At 31.9% G+C, this 17585-nt stretch overlaps 1 protein-coding gene across 1 annotated transcript; it reads right to left on the reverse strand.

The window, feature by feature from the left end:
* Positions 1 to 406: 406 nt before the first annotated feature.
* Positions 407 to 15188, reverse strand: LOC105680141 (fatty acid synthase-like). Its single transcript, XM_067359918.1, has 16 exons — positions 14469 to 15188; positions 12732 to 12982; positions 12393 to 12624; positions 11460 to 11878; positions 10712 to 11005; positions 10411 to 10612; positions 10167 to 10327; positions 9677 to 9994; positions 9004 to 9512; positions 8343 to 8647; positions 7858 to 8262; positions 6758 to 7776; positions 6341 to 6579; positions 2239 to 2932; positions 1307 to 2138; positions 407 to 1096 (listed from the first exon to the last, which is right to left on the reverse strand). The coding sequence occupies exons 1-16, from the start codon at positions 14638 to 14640 to the stop codon at positions 894 to 896; spliced, it is 6255 nt and encodes a 2084-aa protein (XP_067216019.1). The 5' UTR covers positions 14641 to 15188; the 3' UTR covers positions 407 to 893.
* Positions 15189 to 17585: the final 2397 nt, after the last annotated feature.

Raw genomic sequence — 17585 nt, forward strand, 5'->3', positions numbered from 1 at the left:
TTATCCAATCGGGTGATCTGATTGCGGCCGTTCTAGGCATCGGAAGTAAAGAAACCAAATTTTTTTATTTTTTAAGAATATGTTAATATCATTTTTTTATTAAAAAGTTGATATAGGTATAAACTCGTACTCAAGATTCATCTACAGTGCATAAAAGTGTGGCCAGTGGCTTAATTAGGCTTATCAGTTTAATACAATAATCTGATACAATCCTTATAGGAGATTCAGAATATTAAACTGATTTTTGAAATTGAAAATGCACCGTGAGTTGACCCGCAGTGATTTCGGAATTTGGTCTAATAAATTTATTAAAACAAGTATTTTTTTTTGTTCCAATAAAGCAAATATATATTACATACTTTGCATACCTTATTTACTACTTTTAATAAATGAGAAATGAGAAATGTAAAATTGTAATAAAGCATTTAAATGCCGCTATTTTATTTAAATTGTGACGGCAGAGTCTGCTCGGTTTCTGCCGCCAATCTGCTGTAATAATTCCGAGCAAATTCTGCTCGGTTTCTGCTACTGATCTGCTGTCCAATTATGTCAGCAGGTTTTGTAACATTTCTGCTGTCATCAATTGATGTAACAGGTTTTGTATACATCTGCAGTCTTTCTGACAAAAATTTGTAGCAGACGTTTGGGAATATTTTTTCTATAATTAAATAATTTTTAAACCACAGATTAAATTTTAAATAATAATAATAATAATTTGCCCACTCCTCCACATCAAAAGATTGCACCAGATTCCGTTCCCAGTAAATAAAGTTTAAGAATTATAAAATTCTTAAACTATCGTTTATAATATCACCATTCGTGATTCAGTTTCTTAATAACTAAGTTTTGTAAGATCCAGCTTATTCATATCAGTTGCTTCAGTTTATAATAATTCAGTTTATAATAGTATCTTGATTAACGTCTACATTAGATATTTTATTCAGTTTTGCAAATGTGAGGTTCCGTACTTCTTGTGCAGTGAACAAAATATTAAATTCTCGTTCTACAGTTTGTTTAATTTCTACAGCCATCATGGAATCCATTCCAAGTTCAGCTAAAGATATATTTTGACTTATTACTTTTATATCTTTGATATCTGCAATATAAATTTCATAGGAATATTATGACTTATCATATTATATGAAAAAAAATTTGATAACATATTGTACAGCAAGTATGTGTTCGTGTATACATTGGGGTGTGCAACAATGACTTTTGGGATGCTGCGATAAATAAATAATGCATGCAGAAGTTATAATGTTCTAAGCAGGCTATAACAGAAAAAAATCTATATGTTAATTCTTACTCATAATATTAGCAATGGTTTCCACCACATTGTATAATCCGGATAAACCCATTTCCTTCTCTCTTACAATCATGCTGCTTACGATCGGTCGGTTTTGAAGCAAAAATTTCTCGAGTTCTACAAAGCAAGAAGATATTTTTTGCCGCAGAGTACCGTGGAGAATTAACTCTTTATTGTTTTTCTGCATGTCAACGAGAAAACCTACATCATCTATAGGTCCCCATTGAATTGCCAATCCGGGCAATCCTTCCTCCGCTCTTTTTTCGCACACTCTTTCCATGATCGAATTTGTCATTCCATAATTAGTTTGCCCAGCGTTCCCTCTTCCGCAAGAAAAAGAAGAAAACACTACAAAATGTCGAAGTTTTAAACAGATCTTTCTCGATAGTTTATCAAACGTTTGTGTCGTCCAGGCCTTTGGTATGAAAGATTCCGTAAAAGTTTCCATGGTTTGGTTCTTAAGAATGCAGTCTTTCATAACCAAAGCAAGATTAAATATCGCATCTACTGGTCTTTGCTTTTCCGCCATTTGTAGAAAAGATTCACATTCTTTGGGATTAGCAAGATGTGCGTTTTTAACTATCTGCACGTTTACACCGTATGATTTCCACGATTCAACTTTCATTCGCTGATAGCCGTTTTTTATTCCAGTTCTTGAAGTTAGTATGATATTCTTAGCGCCTCTAAGTATGAGCCAGTCAGTTAACTCTAAACCAAATCCACCCAAGCCGCCTAGTATAATGTAAGTTCTATCGCTGAAGCAGTAATAACGACGGTATGCAACAACAGGTGAATCCAAAGATTTGCCATCTTCTTGTATATTTAAAATAATCTATAAACATATCATTGTATTAAAAATATAAAATTTATTACGTGTTACGCACAACTTTTTAATAATAATTTGAAAGAATGTTTAATTGTTGTAAACGTACCTTTCCCATGTGTTTTCCACTTGCCATGTATCTAAAAGCTGCTCCAATTTCCGACTTAGGAAAAACTGTCATCTGAATAGGTTTTATATTTCCACTTTTTAAACCTTCAGCCATTAATTTGGATAATCGAGATTTATTTTTATGATTACTGGTAAACATTGCATCTAACAGAATAGGATAAAAACTGATATTTTTTTTAAATAAAAACAGGCTTAAAGGATTGTTAGATAAAATATCGAACTTTCCAATTTCTAGAAAACGACCCCTTTTTGCCAAACAGCGAATAGACGCTATAAGTTTTTCTTCTGTCAATGAGTTTAATACAATGTCGACGCCGCGACCGTTTGTTTGTCGCATTATCATTTGTTCGAAACTTGTGTCTCGCGAATTTCCAATGTGCTCATCGGGAATAGACGGAAACAATTTTCTGATAAATGTACGTTTTTCTGCAGTGCCCACAGTAGTATACACTTGACATCCTTCCTGAAGAGCGAGATAAATAGCCGATTGTCCAATACCGCCAGTACCGGAGTGAATAAGTACTTTATCACCTTTCTTCATTTTTCCAAAATGGTATAGAGCATAATAATTCGTGCTGTAAATACACGGCACTGTAGCCGCTTCCTCAAATGTCCATGTATCGGGTATATTCCAACATAAATCTTTATCTCTTACAACAACATTCGCTATGCACCTAAGAATGTAACAATATTTTTAATATTAAATTAATTAAATTATTGATTGAGTCAAAATAATGATCTCTTATAATAAATAAGGACAAAATAACAGCTTTACCTGTTTACTAGAACAAATTTGTGTATATTATAAGACAATAACACTAAATTTATTATTCACAAATTGTGTTCTATGATAAATTAAGCATATACAGGGTGTGTCAGATCAAACGCAGGTCCTTGAAGGGGGATAGATTTCGATAACGTGAGTAAAAAATGTCCGTACAAGAAAATTGTGGGGTCAATAGTTTTTGAATAAAATGCATTTGAAGTTAACCAATTACGGGGTTCGCATTTCGCGCCGTCAGGAGCGGCGCGGCATAAATCATTCTTGTTTGCAATACATTCTGCCACATCAATTATATATCGTTTAGAAATTATTATTAACACTATCATATTAGTAAACATTAAAATAAAACTCAATTGTTTTAAACAATCGCTTGTGTATAAGAAATGAATTCTTCAGTTACTAGAGAAACATTTTTATTGCTAATTTCACTATTACTCTCACTTATTAGTTGTTAGTAATTTATTTGACTATTTTAATGCTGAAACCGTTTTAATATTAAGCTATCCAACCAATGTAAAAAAAAATATTATACATAAATCAAAGCACAAAATCGTTAATGCTGAAATTATTTGCTATCTTCTTGTTATTATTTATACGTACATTATTTAAAATGTTTAGAGAAATTAATTTTTACAGATATCATCAAGCAATTGCAAATATCTTTCAAAGTCGATCTCTCAAATAAAGATTCTTATTTGTATGAAATTAAAATACATTGATGATTTAATTTCATACAAACAACAATCTCCATTTGAGAGATCGACTTTGAGAGATATTTGCAATTGCTGTATGATATTTGTTAAAATTCATTTCTTTAAAATTTTTAAATAATGTAATTAAGTACTTGAAATTTAAAAAAAATGAATTTTAACAAATATCATCGAGCAATTGCAAATATCTCTTAAAAATAAATACAAAAATAAATCAAAATAACTACATAAATAACTACATAAATCAAAGCACAAAATCGTTAATGCTGAAATTATTAATAGATCACTAATAGATTCTTCTAAGTGGGAAAATAAAATAAAAGCTTGAACCTTGTTCTTTTAAATTTAAAGCTTTAGTTAAAACTAAAAAGCAAAAAATCAGATGTTATGACGTTGGAGTACTCGGGAACAGTTTTTCTATACGAGTGCGTACCAATTCCAGCAAATGCTTTTACAATGACAAAAAGCACCCTGATAGGCAAGAGACTCACAATAACAAAATACACCACAATTTGAGAGAGACAAAAAGTATTCATAAAAGTACTCATAAAAAAACACTCGGATTAATAAGAAGCATAAAGAACAGCGTGCACGGAGAGGAAAGCATGTACTTTAAGTGGTGCGCGCTCATATAGAAAAACTGTTCCCGAAAAAAAATATTTTAAAATATTTTTGCCTATAGGTATAAGAATTTTTAAAATTTATAACTATTACAATTTTAAAAATACTGTAATAAATTCAGCACATCAATTTTAATTTCATAAACCAGTATAATTAATGAATTCTATCTTAATCGTTACAAATGTATTTTTTTTGTGCGACAGAAAAGAGATATTCAAAAACTTTGTTACGATCTTACCGAGCTTACTCTTAAGATCAAGCATAGACGATATGACAATTCGAATGATTTGTCAAATAGTTTCATGTTAATGAGTTATGTTAGTGAGAAATGGATCTTTTCATGATCTATGCTAAGACGCAATATAAATTGTGGATGAATGGCGTTGAAATTAGCTTTGATTGCATTATGATAGTTGAGGATTTGAGAAGATTTTAGATTGAGAAGACATATCTTTCATTTAACTTTATCAAATGACATAAAACCGCGTTCAATTTTCGAGTAATTGTAGAGCATAATATTTCACAACAATTAAACACATTTGGAGACAATCATTGGAAAATAACGGTGAAAATTCTGATTATTTCATTCTGCCCGTGATAGTGATACGAGCATTGCATGCCTTATCCCTTTTGGGAATTATTTATTCTTTACTTAAATTTAAAAAAACTGCACCGCTGTGATCTATCCAATCATTATTTGCGTTTTTAAATATAATCTCCTTTTCTCTCAAGAAATTTTGTTACATGCTAAATTTTGGTAACTGCACATTGCATAATAATTGTATAATCTTAAATTGCACAAATTTATCAACTTTTTAAACACTATTTTTGATGCATAATATAATTTTAATGTAATAAATTCTTGAATATAAAATAAATTCTAAATTATTGTGGAATAGCAATTAAAATATACAAAATATACAGGCCAATAAAATTAATATTAAAAATTATAAGATGCGATAAAATATTTAAATGGAAAGTAGATAAAAAATTATTTTTTTATGTGAACAAAATAATTACAACGAATAAGATTTGCATGTGATTTATAAACGTTTATAGATTTCAAATTTTAAGTAGCAATTCCAAATTAAAAAAGACTTTTAATTAAATTTTCAAACTAAAATATATTTGCAACGCTGGTAAATGTAGTTTTAAATTTAAAAATTTTTTTCTAAAGTCAATTTGAGAGAGACAAAAAGTATTAATAAGAAGCATAAAGAACAGCGTGCACGGAGAGGAAAGCATGTACTGGAAGTGGTGCGCGCTATAGGTATGAGAATTTTTAAAATTATTACTTACCTTTTTTTTATTTTTTCCTTTTATCCTTTCCTTCTCCTTTTTTCACTTTTTCACTCTTTTTTCACTCTTTTTAAAAAAATAACAGAGAATACGTCTGTACAATTTGACAGCTTTTGAAAATGTAAACAAGTATCATAGAAACATTTATAAATTGCTAATCAATAAATTGCTAATCAATATTGCCTTGACAACCATTTAAATATGAACTGTCAAAATATATTTTTGCACATGACAACATTGAGATAACCAATCAGCGTCGCGATAAAACTGCAACAATACACTTTGATACTTTCGAGATTTCGATATATTCGACTATCGACTTCTCATGCCTTTTTTAAGAGTGGATACACAAGCGATTGTTTAAAACAATTGAGTTTTATTTTTATGTTTACTAATATGATAGTGTTAATAATAATTTCTAAACGATATATAATTGATGTGGCAGAATGTATTGCAAACAAGAATGATTCATGCCGCGCCGCTCCTGATGGCGCGAAATGCGAACCCCGTAATTGGTTAACTTCAAATGCATTTTATTCAAAAACTATTGACCCCACAATTTTCTTGTACGGACATTTTTTACTCACGTTATCGAAATCTATCCACTTCTTCAAGAACCAGCGTTTGATCTGAAACACCCTGTATATGTATATTATATAGTTACATACGTATTATGAGAAATTCCCATTACTCGCTGTCCATTGGCATCGTATCCTACATATTCCAGTCCAAGACTCATGTCCTGAAGTTGTCCCGATTTTGTGAAATCAGAAGTTAATTTGCCAGTTGCTAGCATTACGTCTCTAAAGTTGATGGACGAATAGACTACACGTACTATATCTTTGCGATGAGAATCAACTGATATATTGTTTTCCATCCAACGAAAAGAATCTAAATCACCACAAACCTGTAGAAAAATATTCGTAAAATAAATAAATGTATTCGTTAGATAAAGCGCGAGACACTTTTTAGAAAAATTTTATATATAATATATCACAACAGTATTTAAAACTAAATAATTCACAATATTAGTGTATTAATAGCATTGATAGATTATTTAAATTTCTGTAAACAGCTTTATATACCATTTGGCATACGTAAGCAGTAGGTACGGATTCGACTTCTGGATGCGGTATTCGCAAATGTCGATAAGATCCCCAAGTTTTATTAGGTCGCAAAACATTAACACTCATATCTTTTTCTAATTGTTGCATATAGAACGGATCCTGTAGAGAAAATTTTGGAGCATTCTTGTCTTGAATAAGCACACCTCTAATCAGTTGTCCACCTAGCTCTTCTCTCAAACAGTTAATAAAACCCAATATGCCGCATTCAAAGTCTCCCTCTCCAACAATTACGATTCTGCTATTGTCATCATGTTTATTCTCGTCGTCTACAAGCTGCTTTAAGTCTTCGAGCCAATTAAAATTATTATTATTTATATAGACAACAATTGTATTTTTTATCGTAACTTTTTTCTTTAAAAGTGTAATTACTTCTTTATTCATACGTTTTTCCAGAATAACACTTAATGCATATTTACGCAAATATTTGTCGTAGTTATTTATATTGCATTTTTCGCGTGTTAAGAGATAACCGCCTTCCCTCAAAAGAGGCAAAAGTTTTTCTAATGAATTCTGATGTTTCGTCAAAAGATTGAATCCTGTAGCTATCAAAGCTTTGTCGCCAATAAATGGTTTGTTTAAATCTACGACCGAAACATTTGAAGACAGCTCTGCTGGATTGAAACGATTCGGCGATGTTAGTATAGCAATATTTGCTTTTATTAAAGGAATATCAGCAAAAGCTTCAATCAGTAACGTCGATGATAGATCTTCTAACATTACATTATCTGCATCTTCCACTAGTTCAATGATTGTTGCTTTACTGATCTGATGATCCTCTAACGCGAGCTGCGTCGATATTCGAATTGTTTCATTTAACGAAATATCAGCGCGATCTTGGTGAGGTATAAATTTATACTCTTCGATAACGGGATTTCCAATTGGTTTTCGGCGAGAAATCGAGGTAACTTTCAAGCCGCGTATCTCTATTCCACCAGATTTAATTACGTCTATTTCTTTATATATACGTATTGGTATTTCTGCAATAAGGCAATTTAAAAATATTACATTTTAAAAGATAATTTTTTCGATATTTATTTAATTGGAAGTATGGTTCTTACGTTTATTTTTTTCGGATGTCACGTCCCGCAACGTTAATGCGTGAAGTGCAGGATTAATTACCAATTTTTCAATACTCGTTGGAATATATAAGTTTCTGGTATCTTTTCCAATTATATACATCTGCAGCATATTGTCCATGAATGTTACCCAATTACCTGTCCAAGTGATATGCCCTTTGCTGCCTGAGACTGATGCGCTATTCAAACCACAGAATGCATCGCTGTATTGATAACCGCATAGTCTTAATTTCTTATAAATGTCTCGAAAATTCATACATTCTTCCTCGTCAATATCCATCGATAACAGATTAATCGGCACCATTTCTTGTTCAGCATTTGATGTAGCGTGCACTACACCTGTTACAACAGTGCTATCTCCTTCAGTGATTTCAAATTTGCCGCTCTCTACAAGAATTTTACATCGAATATTACATGTTATTACAATTATTTAAAATTTTTTTAGATGAATAAAATTTTACACATACCTTTCTGTATCACAATTGTCAAATTCACCAGGCCATCTTTTGAAAAATGAGTAGTCCGAATAAATTCTATATCTCGAAATACTATTGAAATTGATGTGTATATTTTGTTCTTCGTCATTCCAATGGTTTCCCAAACAAGCATTAGATAACCTGTCACAGGTAGCAAATTTTTTCCGTCAATGACGTGACCGGTCATATAATTATAATCTTTGTCGTCCGTCATTATTTCTACTTGTCTTTCTCTGGATTTGATGTGCTTATGTGTTTGATATTTATATACAAACCAATCTTCAGAATGATTCCATCTGATGATATTAAAACGTTTCTTTATACAATTATGTCTTTATTTACATATACAATATTTAGATTAATTTTAACCCTTAGTCCCAACGGTTCTTTTCGGCACCTTTAATCCCGACTCATGGGTCGTTTGCGTCTTTGCGTTATTTGGATCAGTAAAAACGCTTTACAAAATCTGAAAAAATTCATGGAGCTTCTTTCAACCTTCAACTTGAAGTCCCAATCATAATATTTCGATAAAAATTATTTTTTTAGGTAGGGCGCGTTTCGTACCCGTTTTCAAAAATTACAGCACTTTGAAATTTCGCTTGGGTCGAAAACGACCCATGAGTCGGGACTAAGGGTTAATAATATATTGTACCTTATAGATGGAGAGATCATAGGAGTGCCTCGGCTAACCGGAAAATTCACCGGCGGATACAAATTGGCGATCCGCGGTTGGAAGCCACAGTTGTAGAGTTCTCCAATCCCTCGCAGTACTAAATTTATAGCATTTGGTTCATTTTGCTTAGTCAATACAATATTCGTTATGTATTTTGCATGTACCGATTCTTTCAAAATGTCCTGCAAAATGCTAACTGGTGAAATTTCGATAATCACGGCATTATCTGGGATCATATGCGTTGTTTGTTCAAAAAGAACAGTATTTAATATACTACTGGTATGGTAGCTTGCTGAGCATAATTTTGACGCTACATTGGACCATTTATAGCGAGGTACAGAAGTGCTGATCCATTTTGAACTCCGTTCTTTTGGTTGTGGTATTATTTGGTTTAAATGAAATAATAGTTGCGTTTTCACAAATGCGAGGTAACGACTATGGTACGATATGTTATTACAAGAGATTTCTTTCACGTCAATATTATTATCCTGATTAAAAAAGATAAAAAATGCATTAGCGAATGCGATCAATGCGAAAAACTAAAAATTTTCTGTTTTTAGGAATATAAAAAAAAAAGTGTGATAAGCGTTTAATTGTGTATGAAAAAAAGCAGGAAATTGATTATTCATATGTAAACAAAAGATCAACGTACCTGTAATTTTTGTATAAATTTTTCTATGGATTTTACGGGGCCATTTACAATATTACTGTTTCGACTGTTACGGCATATTATTTCTATATCCGTCGGACATGTGCTTTTAAGAGCATTGTAATCAAGATTAACAGTTATCATAGAACTATGAACAGATTTGCCTTTAGTACATGCTATTCCAATAAAGTACGCTGATAGAATTGTTTGTTCCATAGTTAGACACCCATCCGCATAAGCACAAGCGAGTTCACCAGCAAAATGCCCAATCATATAATCCGGAATAATATTTAAGCATGTTAGGAGATCTACTAAACCAATCTACGAAATAAATTTATTAACTTTATTACTAAATTTTATATTAAACGACAAATACTATTTGTACGTAACAAATTATATAATAAAACAAATATGGCATAATTAGATAGAAAAATTCATATTTTTATTTATTAATATGTACAATATACCAATTTTTTACTTGGAAATGTAATACCTGGAAGGCGATGATACCAACAAAGTTGTGTAAAGCGCTTTCGTTTAATCTTTTATCAATCTTCGTCAAAATGTTCGTAATACTTATATCATACGGTTTTAAAATAGCATCGCACATTTTTATGGCATTCGCAAATGCGTGAAATTTTAATAGCTCTTTACCTGATAAAGTTAGTTTGAAAATTGCTGTATTATTTTATTAATCAGTTTGTACATATAAAAAATGTTGAATGTTAGATACATACCCATTTCTGGCAATTTCGATTCTAAGGCAGAGAATACAAAGCAAATAGGTCTTTTTATATTTTTACAATTTTGAACTTTTTTTATAGAATTTTTTTGTGCATCCAGTATAATGTATCCTCTCCATGAATGACCATCTATGTCGTCTGTGTGAATGTCGTGTAGTAAACGAATATATTCTACATCTATTGGATGATTAGCAATCTACAAAGTAAATGTTTTAAAAGTATATGTAGTATACGTAATATAATGTTCCTTGCTGTTAAAAATGATGTTAGTGCTGTCGCTGAAAAAATTACTTACATCATTTAGAAACAATTTCACGGTTTCTTCAGTGCGTCCAGACAATACCACAAGTCTTGGCAAATCATTATTAGGTGCTCCATTATTAATCTTTTTTTTGGCATTCCATTGTAATAAGATGTGAGCATTGGCTCCACCGATTCCGAAATTATTCACGGCTATATAACCATTTTTAAGCGGCAATGCTTCTGTGACAACACAGATGGTTCCATCCCTTAAAGCGTCTATATCGTTCCGCGGTGATGTAAAATTAATGTTTGGTGGTACAAAACCGGTTTCAAATGCTATTATCACCTTTAAAAATTAATAAATTTTTGTATGTAAATTTGAAACACTTATAGTACTTGATTTATTTTCTTTGCTGTTAAACAAGTATAAAATTAATAACACAAAATGTAATATTTGCTATGCTAAAACGCTTCAGCATAAGAAGAATTTTTGTGTTCGTTTGTATTCAAAACATAATTTTTCTTGAATAAATAAAAAATTTATAGTTATTATTTTATTGAAAAAATGAGTAATTATCACATTTAAAAAAAGTTGCTACTGTTTAATGATCTTTTTTAACAAAATTAGTAGTTATTGTTTGAAATATTTCTTTTAATCTATAAAATATTACGTAAAAAATATAAGAATAAAATTGCATAAAAGAATATCAAAATAATTGATAATTTATATATTTTAAATGTCTTAATTTGTACTTGTTTTTTTATCATAATAATATAATTTGTTGAATAAATTGTTTTACTTTAGCGATTTGTGTCAAACCGCTGGCGGGTTCAGAGTGACCAAGGTTGGATTTTACAGAGCCCACCATCAATGGTGTTTTTCTATTTTGACACAGAACATTATGAATAGCATTGATCTCTTGAGCATCGCCAGCTGTAGTAGCAGTACCATGTGCTTCAATGTAATCCAAGTAGGGTGGTGGTACTTTGCACTCATTGTAAAGCTCCGTTAATAAAGCGCTTTGCATGTGCGTCGATGGATATGTTATTCCTTCTTCTTTGTAACCATCATTATTTAGTTTAACATGCTTGCAAATAGCATAAATTCGTTTTGCATTTTTAGCTTTTTGAAGGTATACCACCGACACTGTTTCGGCACGCGTATAACCGCTTGCAGCATTATCAAAAGGTCTACAGCATCCATCACGTGATAAAATACCTAAAATTATATACAGTGTTTATTTATATATTTACACATACAAAGTGTCCCATTTTAGTTTCAGTGTTTAAATCTTGAAAGATTTAAGTTTTTTGAAAAAATTTTTAAAATAAAAGTCACTGTTTCAAGAGGTATGTACGATGCTGACGTTTGATTTTGCTTGATCTTTGCAAAATTATATTGAAATTATATCAAAATTAGCTGAAGTTTTCAAAACAGAAATTGATATTTTTTATTGCATATTTCTAAAACTGGTGTCAAGAAGGTTTTAAAATATTATCATAAAACATTTCCTTATTTACTTTTTTTAGAATTACAAATTTTGAACTTAATGATACCTTTGGCATTTAGGAGATTACGTTGTCAGTGTCGTACAAGTCAAATAACTGTCTTTGCAACACTTTTTTAAAAAACTGCAATTTTTTCAAGATATTTCAAAGATTCCAATATATAAAAAATAAAACAAGTCATTCTTTATGAGATAGGGTACGTTAGGTAATTTTAGTAAACTTACCAATGCGAAAGAATTGGAAATTTACAGTTGGATGTAGAGATAAATGTGCACTTGCAACAATTGCGTCATTACATTGACCCGATGTAATATAATCTTTAGCAACAGCCATGGCATAAAGACTAGTGCTACAACCAGTATCGATCGTTTGCGACGGACCTCTAAGATCGAATGAATATGATAATAAGTTTGCTAATGTAGATTTAGCACAGTCTATGATATTTCCGTCACTTATCTAATTACCAAAGAAAAGTAATAAATTTGTGTATGTAGATAATGATTTTTATAATTTAACTCGATCATTTCTTTTTAAGATATTCATGAATCAATGATTTGTTTTACCGGCAAATTCTCGTATAAAAATTTTTCTTGTGATTCGATCATACATGTTCCTACGACCACAGCAGTATTTTTTCCTCGTAATTCTTTTGGATTGATTCCTGCATCGATAATTGCTTCGTAAGTATGTTCCAATAACATTCTTGTCATAGGATCTAATACATTTACTTGCTTAAAAGATATATCAAAAAAATCGGCATCAAACTTCTCCACATTATTAATTATCCCCATGCGAATTGGTATGTCCAAATGCTCTAAGAAATGATGTAATTTTGCAAATTGTAGCTATGTATATTGTATTCTGCATATTTATTTTTGTAAAATTATAGTTTAAAGTATATTTTTCAAATGTATTAGGAGTACAAATTAGTTCGGTCCGTTTTTTTGTGTTCAAAAATGCATTTATTTCAAAACAAAATAAATGAACAGATTAATTAAAGTATTGTCCATCGCTGGCTACTACTTTTTCCCATCTCTCAACCAATTTTCGAATTCCATCTCGAAAAAATGACTCGTCTTTGGAGGCGATTCAAGTTTGGAATCAATTTTCGATTTCTGCGAAAGAAGTGAACCGGTGACCTGCCAAATCGTGCTGTATCTTTCGGAACAACCAGTAATCAGAAGGAGCAATGTCCAGAGAATACGGCGGGTGCGGTAAAATATCCCATTTGAGCGTTTCCAAATATTTTTTTACGACTTTTGTGACATGAGGCCGAGCGTTGTCATGAAGAAGAATAACTTTATCATGTCTTTGCTCGTATTCCGGCCGTTTTTCTCACAATTCACTGCTCAAACGAACCAATTGAAGCCGATACCGATCGCCCGTAATGGAATCGCCAGGTTTCAGCAGCTCATAGTAAACAACACCCTTTTGGTCCCACCAGATACAGAGCATGATCTTCGAACCATGAATGTTCGGCTTTGGTGTTGATGTTGAGGTCGATGGCAACGATTGACCAGGCTTAGCGTAGTATTTTTTCCTCTTGGGATTGTCGTAGAATATCCACTTTTCATCTCCAGTCACAATCCGATGCAAAAAACCTTTTCTTTGTTGCCTTTGAATCAGCAGCTCGCAAGTGAAAAATCGCCTTTCAACGTCTCTCGGTTTGAGTTCATAAGGCACCCAATTTCCTTGTTTTTGTATCATTTCCATGGCTCTCAATCGTACAGAAACGGCTTGTTGAGTTACTCCCAATAATCCTGCAAGCTCCTCTTGCGTTTGACTCTGATCTTCTTCGAGTAGTGCCTCTAATTCTTTGTCTTCGAATTTTTTTTGGCTGTCCAGAGCGAGGCTTGTCTTCAACGCTGAAATCTCCATCCTTGAAATGTCGAAACCATTCCCTACATGATTTATCAGTTGCAGCAGTGTTACCATAAACTTCGACAAGCATTCGATGGGCTTCAGCTGCACTTTTCTTCCAATTAAAGCAGAAAATTAAAACCTCCCGCAAATGCTGCTTGGTTAGCACAAAATTCGACATTTCGAACACAGTAAAAATCAAGGTTTTTGTATGAAACTCAAAGCGATATAAACTGAATATTATTAGCAGATGTCTAACCTCTCTGAAACCGCCAAAATCAGCTGTCACTATGAACCATTCACAACAGCCAGAGTATCTTTTGGAAAACGGACCGAACTAATTTGTACTCCTAATATAATTAGGTACTGTAATTAATAACAAGGGAAAGACTGTTAATCTCACAAGTTAAATATAAAGCTATAATTTATAAATTAATTACCTATATTCCATCGAAGACGATTTGTTTTAACAAGATCAATTTTGTTGAATAAATTTTCTTGTAATTGTTTCATATTGTCTGAGCCTGGGAATCTACCAGCGATACCAGAAATAACAATTTCGTCACTGGATTCGGTATTAATATACGATTGATATGTTTTTTCGGTACCCATAATTCTAATTGTTTTATTGGATATACAAATGCAGAAAAATAGATACAAATATACTTATCTTATTTTATTTGGTTTTACTTGTTGCGGTATCTTTTTATGATACTTGAATTTGAAAATGCGCTATGTCACTGTAATATTGAATATTGTTTGAAGACTGGATGATGAAGCGCTAAAGCACAGTTTTTATAAGCAGTTGACGTAATTAGCCATTACGTCAAGTTTGGAGGACTTTAAACTTACGAATGTAGTATCATTTCCGCTGTATAATTCAATTTTCTACTTTTGTCACATACGTAAAATATGTCTAATTAAAATTTATTGGTTTTTCTTTTGGTTGTATTATTATTTATTTATTTAATATTGTTGCACTCGCGACAATCACTCGCGAATGCGCTCACGCAAGAAATAATAAACTCAATTTGAGTATAACAAACTTTAATGAACTCAACGATAACACAATTTGAACCGTAACAACAAAACTATCGTTTACAATTAAGAAAACCATCTCACATTCGAAACGCGTCCTCACGGCACCGAGGACCAAGCGTAACTGTCACTTGACACTTTATTTACAAATTACCAAGCGACGCTTCTCAACTTATTCACAAATTACTAAGCGACGCTTCTCAATGCCAATTCGCAGCCTACACGTCACAATCGACGATTTCCCGCGGCGCGAGCGCAACACTTTCCCCTTTCTTCAAAAGTGTCGTCCCGACACTTAAGGGGGTATAGTTTAATGGGCGAAATCCTAACGGCTTCATGTCCTACCCTGAGCTGCTGCTGCAGGTTACCGGACGCCGATACTTGAATTTCTTGACTAAAATTTCTTTTGGATTTCTTGAAATTCCAACGATTTTCTTTGTTGTCTGAATTTCTCCAAAACACTGCAAACCATTGCCTTTTTCTTTATCTTCGAACAAAGGGGGGGAAACATATAGTGGACCCATCATCCTAAGGACTCTCCAAGTCCCCGCCTTGATATTTACCCTTAGCTCCACGAGAAACCACGACTTAAAAACCGTGGAGAAGGCGGACTTCAATTTTCTAAATTTCCTTTTATGCTTTCTCCTTTTCTTTCATCCTCCTCTTCTATAAATTTCCTTTGAACAAAAATAAATCACAACGTAAACTGTTTTTTTTTTTTTTTTTTTTTAAATAAAGAATTAAAATTTTATTTATAATTAATCAATTAATTTTATTAAATTTTTCTTAGATATTTTTATCTCAATTTTCAAAATTCCGTCTTTCATGAAATAAAGCTAATCTATCTGAATGAACTACCTTTTTTTTATGTCTAAATGATTTTTGAATACAAAATACTACATCACTTAACTTTTTCACTATACTGTACGGACCTTCCCAATGACTTTGTAACTTTGGAGCTTTTCCTTTAATTCGTCTTGGATTAAAAAGCCAAACTTTTTGTCCCACAAAAAAATTAACTTCTCTAGCTTTACGATCATAAACAGACTTAACCTTTTCCGATTTAATTTGAAGAGTTTGTCGCACAGTTTCATGTATTAAATCCAATTTCATTCTTAAACCTGAGGTATAGTTTTAAGAAGAAAAACAATTCCTTTTTTCAGGGGGAATTCCTCGCAACAAATCTAATGGAATTCGTAAATTTCGAGCAAAACAAATTTCTGCAGGGGTAACTTTAGTAGTTTCATGTTTTGAAGAACGATATGCTAATAGAAACATAGGAATCCAACGATCCCAATCCTTCTGGTGTGAAGAAATAAATTTAATTAAATAATTTAAAATTGTTCGCTGTTGTCTTTCCACTTGACCATCAGACTGAGGATGCAATGGAGTCGTCCTAGTTTTCTTTATTCCTAATAAATTTGACATTTCCTGAAAAAGTCGAGATTCAAAATATTTTCCTTGATCAGTGTGTACTTCTAAAGGAATGCCATGTCTAGAAACTATTTGACTAACAAAAGCAACTGTGCTAGCTTTAATATTTTTTAATGAAATTGCTTCAACCCATTTAGAAAAACAATCTGTAACAACAAGCAAATATTTGTATCCTGAAAAGGTCACTGGAAGAGGACCAAGAATATCCATCTGAACCCTATCAAAAGGACAACCCACATTATAAATTTGTAAAGGAGATTTTCCTTTATCTGAAGGACCAGCTTTTGCTACACAAACTTCACAAGACCGACACCATTCTTTAACATCAAATTTACACGTAGCCCAATAAAATCCCTGACGAATTTTCGCTAATGTCTTATTTACACCAAAATGTCCACCTGAAGGAGAATCATGCGCTTCTTTTAGAATCAAATCAAATCTTTTTTGAGGTACAATTATTTGAAGAATTTGTTTTTTTAATGAAGGAGATTCCCATTTTTTATATAATACTCCATTTTGTAGAATTAAAGCATCCCACTGATTCCAATAAATTTTAGCAGAGGAACCTTTACTAATCACTTCTTGCCAAGAAGGACGTAATCCTGATTCTTTTCTTGTTAAAAATAATGAAATAATAGGATCGTTAAGTTGATCTTTCCTCCAATTAATACAATTATTTGTATTAAAATTAATTTGACCAACTATCATTTTTGTATTTTCAATTTCTTTAATTTCTATTTTAGCGCAATAATTGCAAAGATCTTTTTCACAAGGACGTCTAGAAAGACCGTCAGCATTATTGTGAGATTTTCCACTTCAATATAAAATTTCAAAATCATATTGTTGAATTCTCTCCAACCAACGAGCCAATTGTCCTTCTAATTCCTTGAACGACATTAACCACCGAAGAGAAATGTGGTCAGTGCGAACAAGGAATTTTCTTCCAAATAAATAATGATAAAAATTTTTCATGGAATCAACTACCGCTAACAATTCCCGACGAATAACACAGTAATTTCTTTCAGTTTTTTTTAAAACCCGACTAAAATAAGCGATGACTTTCTCTACACCATCTTATTTCTGAG

Source organism: Linepithema humile, chromosome 7 (assembly GCF_040581485.1).
Source record: "Linepithema humile isolate Giens D197 chromosome 7, Lhum_UNIL_v1.0, whole genome shotgun sequence".
In the NCBI taxonomy this organism is placed as follows: Eukaryota; Metazoa; Arthropoda; class Insecta; order Hymenoptera; family Formicidae; genus Linepithema; species Linepithema humile.